Source organism: Jaculus jaculus, chromosome X (assembly GCF_020740685.1).
Source record: "Jaculus jaculus isolate mJacJac1 chromosome X, mJacJac1.mat.Y.cur, whole genome shotgun sequence".
Lineage (NCBI taxonomy): Eukaryota > Metazoa > Chordata > Mammalia > Rodentia > Dipodidae > Jaculus > Jaculus jaculus.
In genome coordinates this window covers 101,797,219-101,809,842 of record NC_059125.1, presented here as the reverse complement: position 1 = coordinate 101,809,842, position 12,624 = coordinate 101,797,219, and the positions used below count along the sequence as shown (strand labels likewise).

Genomic DNA, 12,624 nt, shown 5'->3' with positions numbered 1-12,624 from the left:
CTGAGAATAGAATAATCTGTGGGTAATACACATATTTAGAAAACACTCTGAGAACATATCGTGTTAACAAAAACAGTAGAAGCATCCCCTCTAAGGTCTATGATCTCCCCAACTATGAGATTTTGACCTAGTTAACAGTAAAAGGTATGGATTCTCTCTTATGGAGCAGGCACCAAACCAATCATAAAGTGATGGATTATCCCCATGAAGATCACACTACCATATCCAAACATAAGCCCACTGTCCATTATCAAGCTACCATCAATCATGGGCTACAAGAGGGCCTGCACCTATTAAATTCTCTATTAAAAAGTAAGGGTTATCTCATTTGTCCTGGTGCTAACTTACTCTCCGTTTGAAAATCTGCTTCTCTTTTTCAGATAGATGTAGATCCTAAGGAGAGAGCCACCCCATCATACTTCAAAAGGGCCCCGGCTGAAACTAAGAAAAATTGGCAAAACAAGCAAGGGTGCTGTTTTCCTGTAGAACCAGATACCATCACAAGGGGGAAGGAGATCAACACAGAGAAAAATAAACTCCTATCATATCAGAGAGCCAGAGCCTCAGAGGCCCCCAGAACCTCATCACTGAAGCAGACCAAAAATGAACCCAACATGGCTCAGGGAAATTTTATGGAAGAGGGGGCGGAAAGAATGTCAGAGTCACATGTTGGGTCATGATATGCAGAGACATTTATCTTACCCATAACTGAGGGCTAACTCCACAATGCACGACCCATATACCTCAACAAGGAGGGGCCAAGGGGAGGGGATAGGTCACGGATGAGCCTAATAATTGTACCAAACTGACTGTATTTGCTGAATGCAAAACTAATTAATAAAAAAATTGAAAATAAAATAAAATAATCTCTTCTGTAAAATAAAATAAAAGAGTTAATTATAATATAAAAAAAATCACACTATTACACCAGGGGATGCATCTTGCCTGATAGGTCAGAGCTATAGTACAGAAGGTCAACTGCTAGGTGAGACCATTTATGACTTTCCACCCTACCAGCCTGCATAGCAAGCACCTTCTAGCACTATGAATGGTATCCAGCATGGAAGAGGCTTCTAGTTCAGCTCCAGCTTGATTTTGTTATGTCTTGAAACCAAACAATGTGGTGTTTTCAGCAATAGGCTCTTACCATTAACTTCTGGTGGGCAACCAACAACAATGACAATAGCCTATATTATTTGCAGGGAGGGGACTCCGGAATTTCCCTGACCAACAACTCATAGAGAGGTAACCCATACCTGGCACTGGTATTTTTAATAACCCATAGCTTGTTAAAGCAGTATTATCTCTCCATGAGGTATGCTTCTGTTCATCCTCTTATATTTTGTTCATTATAGTTTCAATTAGTTCACAAAGTAGTAGGTTTCCATAAGTGTTTTTCTCCCTCCCTCCTTTCCCATATTACCCCACCCCAATCCCAGTTTGACCCTTTCTAACCCCAGTATTGCCCAACTGCTCCTTGATTTCATTTGTATACTGCTATTCCTCTTTCAGCCTATCAACACCCTCTAACCCTTTCCTAACTTCCTAGTCTTTACAGGTACTCCAGTTAAAAATACAACTCTGAAAATTTCAAAGCTAGTATCCATATATGAGAGAACATGAGCTTCACTTGTCTTTCTGAGCTTGTATATTTTCTAGTGAAAATCAAAAGTTCTTAGCCAGACTAGGCTATATAACAAGACTGTCTCAGAAAAAAAAAAAAAAAAGACGCAGGCACTGGGAAGATGACTCAGTAATTAAAGGTTGCCTGAGAATCCTAACAGGCTGTATTCAATCTTTCAATAACCACATAAAGTAGTGCATGCATTTGGAGTTTGTTTTCAGTGGCAAGAAGCCCTTGCACATCCATACTCTATTGGTGTCTCTCTCTCTGTCTCCTCACTAATATATAAACAAAAGTATGTCTTAAAATGATGTAAATAGGGCTGGAGAGATATCTTAGCGGTTAAGCGCTTGCCTGTGAAGCCTAAGGACCCCGGTTCGAGGCTCGGTTCCCCAGGTCCCACGTTAGCCAGATGCACAAGGGGGCGCACGCGTCTGGAGTTCATTTGCAGAGGCTGGAAACCCTGGCACGCCCATTCTCTCTCTCCCTCTGTCTTTCTCTCTGTATCTGTCACTCTCAAAAAGAAATGATGTAAATATAATGTGGAAGATGGGTATTACTTCTCTGAGTCAAAGAAAGAGTGTATGGAGGAGGACAATGACCTAAAAGGGAGGTATTCTGAGCGTAAATGTTTTCTATTTCCTTATAATCATTATAGTATTCCTGATGATACTAACACCCCAATATTCTTGGGGATAAGTACACTTCTATAATTATATTCCTTAAATTTGAATTTATGGAAATCCATACTGTTAGGGATAGAAGAGACCAGGTATATTAGTTACCTTCATGTTGCTGGGACAAAAAACCTGACCAAAATCAGTTTATAGTATGAAGAATTTATTTCAGTTCCACATAATAGTCCATCACAGGAATACATAGTAGCAAGAGCTGGAAGCAGAGCTGGTCACATTCACACCACAGTGAGGAAGCAGAGCACCATGAAAGCCTATGCTCAGCAAACTCTCTCCTTTTCTTGTGGTCCAGGACCCTATCTGTGAAATGATGCCACCCAATTTAAAGTGAGTCTTACCACCACAATTAACCTAATCAAGATACTCCCCTGCAGACAGGCATGGATTGAACCTAATCTAGAAAATCTCTCACAGGTAATTCTAGGTCCTATTAAATTGGCAATCAATATAAACCATAAAACCAGGCAGGGTGGCACACACCTGTAATCCCAGCACTCAGGGCTGCTGCGTCATGAAGCTGGTGAGTTCAAGGCCAACCTGGCCTAGATATTGTAGTGTTATCTCAAGAGAATTATCCATACAATTCAATTTATAGCTGAAAAAGATATAGCAAATGATGTGGGGCTTCGGGTTCACTGGTCTTTGTACTAAATCTTATAGGGTCTGAATTTTTTTGTGTATTTCTATTTTTATATTATTTGTTCATTCGTTCATTATTTGCAAACAGAGGGAAGAGAGACAGAATGAGCATGCCAGGGCATCTAAACACTGGAAATCAACTCCAAATGTGTGGCTTTCTGTGAGTACTGGGGAAATGAACCACGGTCATTAGGCTTTCCAGACAAGCACCTTAACCATTAAGCAATCTTTCCAGCCCTGTATATTTGTTTGATACCCACAACATTCCTACCCCTACTCCAAAGAGACTGTTAATAGTACATGCAGATTAGCAGAGGAAAGGGAGAGAGAAGGCTCCTCAACTAACTTTGACCTTACTTCATTTGGCTTCCTCCTCACCACCCAAAAACTTTCCTGGAACTCCAGGAAGCCTCTGTAGAAGAATTTCACTCCAGCACCTTGGTGTCTGGCACCTTCAGGAAAACATCACCAGCTAGGGTAAGTCTTAGAAGAATGCCTGTGATTCTCTTCCCAGAGAATAGAAGGGCAAGAGGCCTAAGAGGAACACCTTCAAGCCCATCTCCCATTTGTCTCATCTGATAGCCACTGAAAAAGTTGTCAAGAGTCAGTTTCTCATTGCCTCCCACCTTAGTGATATTGGTTAGACAGACCACTTCCCTCAAAATAAAGCTAGAGAATATAAGGCCACTTTGCATTCTAGCATTGGCTCCTTAGTATTGGAACATTCCAAAACTTACACAACAGTCCTTGCTTGGGGCAATGCCCAGTAGGAATTATAACTTTTGGCTATTTTTTTTCTTTCACTGAATCAAAAATCATTCACTATATCTTTATCACTATATCAGCCAGGCCTTGGACTCAGTCTTGCCTTTGTGTTTGACAGACGGTTGTTATATATTTCACATTTCTGGACTGTCAAAGCACCCCTCCTTTATCACTGAGGGAGTTGAGCTGGACAAAAGATGTAGACCATCATGGATTTTTTTTTTTTAATATCCACTAGACAGCAAAGCAAAAGTTCCATTTTCTGGGACTTCAGACTGGCTGAAGGAGTAGCAGCTGTCTTTGCAATGTGTATATGAAGGCAACTTCACAGAACAGAAGTTTTATCTGCATTCCATTATTTCAAGGAGTTCATTTCTGGCTCAGAATATGCCTCCTATGAGCCTGCCACCTTTGCTAGCTTTTGCTTTTATTTATTCTTTGAGACACAGTCACATGTAGCTTGGCTGGCCTGGAACTCAATATATAGGAGAGGATGGCCTGGTCATCCTTCTTCTACCACCCAAGTGCTTGGATTACAGATGAGCTCTACCACAACTGGCTTCAGTTGACCCTTTTAAACTTGGAAAGCTAAATTTTCTGTCTTCTTTGTCAGTCCCAAGTTAGATAATGGAAGAGTTATCTCTAGAAGACCCTTGTTAACATTTTGTTTTCTTTTCAGAGAAGAAAGTAATATAGTTGGTAGATACATGACTTACTTTTACCATGGCTGTGACAAAATAACTGAAAAAAGAAGCTCAAGGAAGGGAAGGCTTATTTTGCCTGAGAATTTGAGAGTACAGTCCAACATGGTGGAGAAATCAATGCAGCAAGACCATGAGGCTCACACAGAGTGCACACAGTCAAAAAGCACAGATTCATGAATGCTCATGCTCAGCCCATTTTTTCTCTCCTTCAGTTCAGGACTGCAAGCTCATGGAATGATGCTACCATTTAGAGTGGATCATTGACATCCCTAGAGGTTTATTTCTTGGTGATTCCAGGTCTTTTGAAACTGACAATCAATATTAACCATCATAGTAGGGATGCATATTTTACCCACATTTTCCATTAACATATTATTAATGATTAATTTATTAATTATTCTAATTATCTTCTTATTTAAGAAGCCAGGAAAGAAGCAGCTCAGGAGTATGTGCTTGAGGAAGATTATATAAGTAGTTATGTTCATCTAAAATAAATCTTAAAATATATAATTTCACTGATCAGGTTCTGATTTTATTTCATCAGCTATGAGTCGCCTTATTACATTGTGGAAAGTCTCTACACCCATCCCTGTATGTCTGATAAATACTCTTTCTCAATTACCAAAAATTCATTGAGTTCAGAGATATAAAAATATTTTGAGGCTGGACAGGTAGTTTAGCAGTTAAGGCACTTGCCTGCAAAGCTGAAGGTCCCAGGTTCAATTCTCCAGGACACACGTAAGCCAGATGCACAAGGAACATGCATCTGGAGCTCATTTGTAGTAGGTAGATGCCCTGATGCCCTGGTGTGCCCATTCTTTCTCTCGCTCATCAATAAATAAAATAATTTTTTAAACTATTTGGAGGAATTTTTAATTATTTTTAATTTTTATTTATTTATTTGAGAGAGACAAGGCAGGAGGGAGGGAGGGAGAGAGAGAGAGAAAGAGAGAGAAAGGTGAGAGGAAGAAAATGGGCATGCCAAGGCCTCCAGCAATTGCAAAAGAACTCCAGACGCATGTGCCACCATGTGCATCTGGCTTGTGTGGGTTTTGGAGAATCAAACCTGGGACCTTCAGCTTTGCAGGCAAGCACCTTAACGACTCAGCTATCTCTTTAGCCCTTGGGAGGAATTACTAAATTGTATACTCTATTATAAATGTTAGGTACATTTTTTCATCTTGGTAGTCCTTCCCTCACAGAAATGAAACTAGTGCTAGAAACATAATAAGTAGTCAATAAATGATTCTTGAATGAGCAGACCAAATCAGTCACAGCTCTAATTTGCATATTGTGCCTAATAGCTATAAAAATACCACTTTGATGCCCACTCCAGGAAGTTCCAAGTGGAAGAGTCATATTCATTAGTTATCATGATATTTGCATGCCCCAACTCATCTTCATTGTGATTCTGGTGCTAGCTCTATTCTTGGTAGTGGGACATGAAAAATCCCTGTTTTATCTGCTCTGGCACATCTGGCACATTGAATAGAGCTAGTCTTTCCAAATATCTCAATATACATACTGTGGTACTTTGAATAGATGGCCCCAAATATATTCAGTGTTTTATTAGTTTGTAGTTTGCATCTGCAGCCACATGGCTGGAGGTGGTATCACTGGAGAGGGTTTTTTTTTTGTTTTGTTTGTTTGTTTTTCGTGGTAGGGTCCCACTCTAGCCCAGGTTGACCTGGAATTCACTATGGAGTCTCAGGGTGGCCTTGAACTCATTGCGATTCCTCCTACCTCTGCCTCCCAAGTGCTGGGATTAAAGGCGTGCACCACCACACCCGGCTTACTGGACAGATCTTAAGGTGTGATGGTGGGTTTGGGATTTCAATCTAAAGATGTGCAAAGTGTGCCTCACTAGAGTTCCTGAAGTGTGCTGTGCTGTGTGGATTTTGTCTTGTGTTTTTCTTTCTCTGCTTAGACCTGTGAAGGCAGACCAGCTTTTTCTGACATTCTGGAACTTCCCCTGGATCTGTAAGCTTCAGTAAATATCCCTTCCTCCATAACTGTGCCTGGTCTAGAAGTTCATCTCAGCAAACCTAAACTCTCTGCTGCTACACATACATACAATTAAAACCTTAGTTCTGGGAAATAGCTTCATATTGGGCCTTCTCTCAGAGACCCATTAAACCCTTGATGTTGAAAGTTCTTGTCTCCTTTATATTTTAATTTCCATGGTCTAACAATCTATTTAAATCCACTTCTGCAAATACTACCCTTGACTGCTTTACTACATGTTAATCAGCCTTTAGTCTTGATGCAATAACATCTATGATTAGCATATGACCAATCCAGCCCTCAGGGATCTCTTGACACTCATAGACTCATCCCACGGGCCAGATACTTAACAGTAAGTCAGCTCACTTGATTCTGGTCATACCCTGACTGTAACCACTGGATTCAAACACTGGGAGATTACCTGTTCTTTAGTTCTTGCCTTCTACCACAATTCCTGAAACTGAATCATTTCCTTGAATCCTAAACCTTCATGAATTCTTTGAATATTTTTACTGAATCCTAGTCTTAAATTCAAAGTTTTCATGACTAGACCTCAAATTCCAGATCTCCTAGACCATGGCTTTCCCAAATATGTACCTATTGTATGATGATTAGTGTCTCCCAGGTCACTTACCTAACTGACAACTCATGACCATCTTCCATTTAGTCTTTCCCCAATTAAACTTCAGTAAGAGACAACCAAGAATTCATGAATACATATATATTTATTTAATTCATAATATAGCATTTGGGATGGACTGGGATATTTAGAGAGGAGTGAGACTGTGTAATCCACAGATGCTCATACTTCCGCCACCAAGAGAGACACTATTGGCCCAAAGCTCCCAGTACAAACAAGCCTGGGGTAAAGCATTTGATTAAAAAATAGTTCAACAATAGACTAATAAATATTCTAGCCAATAACAATAACACAGCATATGTTTTAAGCTGGCAGACCACACCATGAAAGACAGTTTTACCTGGCCTGATGGCAATAAGTCTAGCCAACTTATAGTACAGCCAAATACAGCCCAATGGCTCTCAGGCTGGAATTGACTTCAGGAACTAGAAGTAAGAGTGGGAGTGGTTCATATCTACCTGCCTCACATTCTTGTTCTTTTGAAGAAAAGGTTTCAAACATTTGAGCTTATTCAAAAGTCCATCCATGACTTGCTCCACCCAGGTAGTCGTTCATAAATATGTAAACCATGGAAGCTTAGAAATTTTACTTAGAATATTTTAAGCTGAAAAGCATGTATATGTGATTTTGCTGCAATCTGAACTGCACTGCATCCAAAGATACACACAATGGAATTACATAATAAAAACACACCAGATGCAGTTACTCTTACAAGTAGCCAGAACCTCAATATAGCATTAAAATTTCTTTCTTTCATATTCTTAAACAGGCTTAGCTTTATTTTGTGCTTTCTTTGATAAGACAGTATAAAAAGTGGAAACAAGCATAAATTGCAGACAGAAAGTAATTTTCTAGGAGAAAGACTTGTGAATAGTAAAGCAATAACACCAAAGCTTATAGATGCCCCTTCCTTGAAGATGTTAAGTACAGGTTCTGTTCCTTTTGTGCAACTGGAATTAGCTAGAGGTAGCCAATGGCTTTGCTTAAGGTCTCTGGCATTGCCAGAATTCAATGAAAGTCTTAGGTTCACTGAAATTAATATCTGGGACCCACCATATCCTTCTGAGTACTTTGCCACTATGTTGTATCTTAGAGGCATTTCATTATTTGGCTCAGAAGTTGGGACTCTAGAATCAAGCTTCATTGCTTACCTCAAACCTATTTTATTTCTAAGTTTATTTAGTAGGCTTAATTCTGCCTATAATCAAGACATAAATATAACAATGAACAAAGTTTGAAAACATGAAATGTTATTAGGAGAACAGTGCCACATGTTCCTAGACAATTCTCCAAGATAATTGCCCAAGTGTTTTTGGGAACAATGTTCATTTGTATGTATAAGCTCTGGGACAGCTATAAAATATCAATACAGACCAAATGAAGAAGTAAGCAACCTGACAAGGAATAACAAATACCACTACATACAACACAGTCAATGGGAGAAATATTGATTATTCATTTGTTCATTCATACATTCTTTCAACAAACATTAGCCAGGCATCTACTCTGTTCCTGACACAGTGCCAGGTATTAAAAATACAACAACAAACAACAGACACAGTCCTTGCCCTCAAGGCATTCCCACTCTAGAAGGGAAGATAATTATTATACATTAAACTTGTGTGCATCAGAATAACCTGAGAAGCTTCTCAAAATGTAAATTTCCTCCTATATTCCCAGATATTCTAATTAAGTAGATCAGGAGTGGGATCCAAAACTCAACTGTATTAATAAACTATTTGCCAAGGGTGATTCGGATATATATGTTCTAAGAATGGCATCTAAGAAACACTGCCACATAATGTGATTATTGATGAGAGAGGAGGGTGTTTAGGGTGCCAGTGGAACACCAAAGAGGGATGTGTATGCCAGTTCTGGTGGTCAGGAGTTAAGCTAGTTGAAAAGGAGGAGTGAAAAAAAAATAGTCCAGGTTACAGAAAAAAGTAGATTAAAAAAAAAGTAAAAAAAAAAAAGTAGATAAAAGAGAGATTAAAGCTCTGTTTCCAGGAACCAAAATCTAAGGGATGCAAAAATAAATGAATCGTTTGGGGAAGGTAGATTAATATTGATGTCACACTTACTAAAGGCCAGGTGTTTTGCTAGGCAGTTTGCACACACTAGCTTTTCAAATCTTTGAACCAGACTTATGAAGTAGGTATTATTTTACGGAAGTGGAAAAAGGCTCAGAGAAATGTTTTCCTGAGTTTATACTACAAGTTAAGTAGCAGAGAAGCTGAAATTATTTTAATACCAAAGCTATGAGATTTCTAGTACAAACTGGTTGCCAGCCTTGCTGAATCCTATGGAGGCTGCTCATTTTCTAATTATCTGCTAAGTAAATATGGTTTTAAAAGTCAAAGCAACTGACTTTGCCACTTGATAGTAAATTTAAGCTTCCCTTTTGTATCCACATCAGCCTTTCTTTCAATGGTATATGAGCAAATAATTCATAAATGTTACTAGGTGCCATTTATAGAAATATGATATCTCTTCTGCAGAAGAATAGGTCATTGGAAGCAAGACTATCTTTTAGTTATGGACACAGTCTTACAGTAGTGATGTGGTACTGGGCATCTAATAGCTCATTTAACAAACTAATAAATGAGTATCCACCAATCTGGTGGAAATAAAAGAGAACTTTTTGTTGGTTTTTGAAGTGGGTCACACTTTAGCACAAGCTGTCCTGGAACTCACAGTTATCCTCCTACCTTAGCCTCCCGAGTGATGGGATTATAGATGTGATCCACCATGCCTGACTTAAAAGGGGAGAACTTCTGACATTGCTTCAAGGCTCCAATCCAGGGAATTGTTTCAGCTATCACTCCATAATTACATAACACTGATTGTTTCAAGATTCCCAAAGAAGTAGATGTAGCTTCTGGGAGAAAGCTCTCATTCTTGGACATCTCCACTCTCTGTAATAGAACTAACAAAATCACCGATCATTCTGAGTCCCTTCAATTCTCCTGATGAAGCCTAGAATGGACTTATGTCTGTCTTTGCCATTACAAGGACAACTAAATAAATGAATAGCGTAAACAAGATTGCAAAAGTAATTTAGTCTATTTAGGAAACAAACAATTCTCAAGTGTTCTTAAGCATTTCAAAAGTGTTTTCTCTGAAAATACAAGTACATTTATATGCAAATAGTTGCTGCACTTGTAATATTGCATTCTTATTAATCATGTAAGACAAGTTTTAAGGAAGTCCTATTATGCAACTCTGTATTTTAGCCAGAGCCATTAACTGTATGTATTTGATAGTAATAAAACTATATATGTTTGAAATGCTCTATGACAAAATTTTTAACAATTCAGATGAACCTTCTCTATTAAGTAGTATCAACAAAATTGTGCTGCATAGGACACATCTGAAGGATCAGTTTTCTATGAAGCAATAGCATCTCTTGTGCAATCTTGTTCTTAAATCTTTCCTAATCCAACCAAGAGCTCTTTTCAATGCCTATACCTTGATTGCATGTGTATATATGTGTAACAAGAGGAAAGAAAGCATAGATAAAAGGAAAGAAGGGAGAAATCAATTTTGATGGTTTTCCTAGGGAACAAAATGGATGGTGTAATTTATTTTCTCTTTTGGTATATTTATCATCAAATGAATAGTCTAAAAGCTTGATCTTGTATATGTAGCATGTAAAATGAATTTAGTCATTTTATGCATAAAATGAATTTAGTCATTTTACATATATACATGTGTGGTTATAATCTCTTTAATTGCAAGATTTATTAAAAAATTAAAAAATGACATACAATATGTGATAAGTTGACACTGTTCAAATTCTACTTGGCTAAACTAGCCAGTATTAGAAAAGCTGATCACCAACCTACATACTGGCTGGCTAACCCCTTGTTAAGAGCTTCTTTCTAAATTTTCTATTTAGAATTACCCTAGTTCCTTCTAGAATCATTTATATTCAAAAAGCACTGGGAATTTTAAATTTTCCAGTGACAATGAAGGTATTCTTTAAATTTCTTCCCCAATGGCTTGAACCCAGTTGGGTCAGATAATCTGCTCTGAGAAACTCAATACATGAATTCAAATATAAGCTCTAATGCACAAAATTAAATCTACAATATCTAGTTATTTAGGGTGCTTCAGATAAATTTTATTTTTTCTTTTTAAAATCTCATATATTGAACACTAAATGAGGCTCAAGAGGGAAATAAGTGCTGAACTGGAGAATCAGTAAATTACAAGCTCTCTCGATACTTAATGGCAAGCTTTCATCCCAGACACATAGGGGGACTCTTGAGGCCTGCAGTTGCATTCCTGCCGCTCAGGATAATCAATGAAATCTGGGGCAGGCAAGCCAGACAGGATCATTAGGGATTTGTTCCATATTGTGAATGTTGGACAAACTGGAAGAATGAAAGTCACATCAAAAGTATGAAGATGGAGAGAGTTAGCTGGGTCATAGAAAGACAGCATGTTGTTGTCGTAATCCAGGAGGACACCTAGACGCTTCAACTGTGGGGGCACATCCACCAGCATTTCCTTGTTGTTATGTCTCACCACAAAATTACTATTGCAGCGAGAGAAGACCCATGAAGAGGCGTTCTTGCCAATCCATTCATTCTTTGGAGCTGATTTGTAGGCAATACCAATTGCATACCTGTGAGACAGTAGAAAGGGCAGAGAAACAAACATTTTTGAGTAATCTGAGTTGTGCTAGACACTGCATAGTATGCAGGAGAAAAAGAATACATGCTTTTTCCTTAAATAGTTTACATCTGCATATACAATATTGATATTGCTTCAGGTTTTAAAAGCCAGCAATTAGAAGGCTGGAGAGATGGCTTAACAGTTAAGGAGCTTGCTTTCAAAGCCTAAATATCCAGGTTCAATGCCCCAATACCCAGGTAAATTAGATGTACAAGGTGACACATGTGTCCATAGTTTGTTTGCAGTGGCTAGGGGCCCTGGTGCACCCACTCATTCTCATTTTTTTCCTCTCTCTCTCTCTCTTTCTCTCTCTCCCTGTTTCAAATAAATAAATAAAAGTAAAAGATAACAATTAGGGCCTGGAAAGATGGTCCAAAAGGTAAAGTTCATGCAGTGCAAGCACAAGGACATGAGTTCACAGCCCTAGAACCTACATAAAATGCCAAATTTGGGTGGGGGTGCCTGCAATTCCAGTGCTAAGAGTGGAATCCCTAGGCCTCACTGATTAGCTAGTCAAACTGAATCAGTCAGCTCTCTATGTTCAGTGAGAGAACCTGTCTTAAGGAATCAAAGTTGAAAGCGACCAAGGAAGACACTCCACATCTACCTTTTACCTCCACATGCACACATGTGCATGCACAGATGTATATGCATATCCATACACACATTTGCCTATATACATACAAACATGCATACACAACACACAACACACATACACACACACACACACACACACACACACACACACACACATGTGAAAGCTTGCAATTAGAATGATGTAGTAATTTCCTTCTCTTAGACAAAATATTTTTCATGATTTTATTTTTACAAAACTCTCAGTCTCCCATACATGCTCATGCAAGCAGACCTTAC

The 12,624-nt window shown here is 38.6% G+C and overlaps 1 protein-coding gene across 3 annotated transcripts in view; it reads right to left on the bottom strand.

Moving 5' to 3' along the window:
* Positions 1 to 7,137: 7,137 nt before the first annotated feature.
* Positions 7,138 to 12,624, bottom strand: part of Mid2 (midline 2) — a 114,903-nt gene continuing 109,416 nt past the window's right edge. For all 3 annotated transcript variants that reach the window (XM_045140312.1, XM_004659146.2, XM_045140313.1), the window contains exon 10: positions 7,138 to 11,701. In XM_045140312.1, coding sequence (XP_044996247.1) covers positions 11,299 to 11,701 — 403 coding nt within the window. In that variant the 3' untranslated portion in view covers positions 7,138 to 11,298. The remainder of the gene's footprint in view (positions 11,702 to 12,624) is intronic.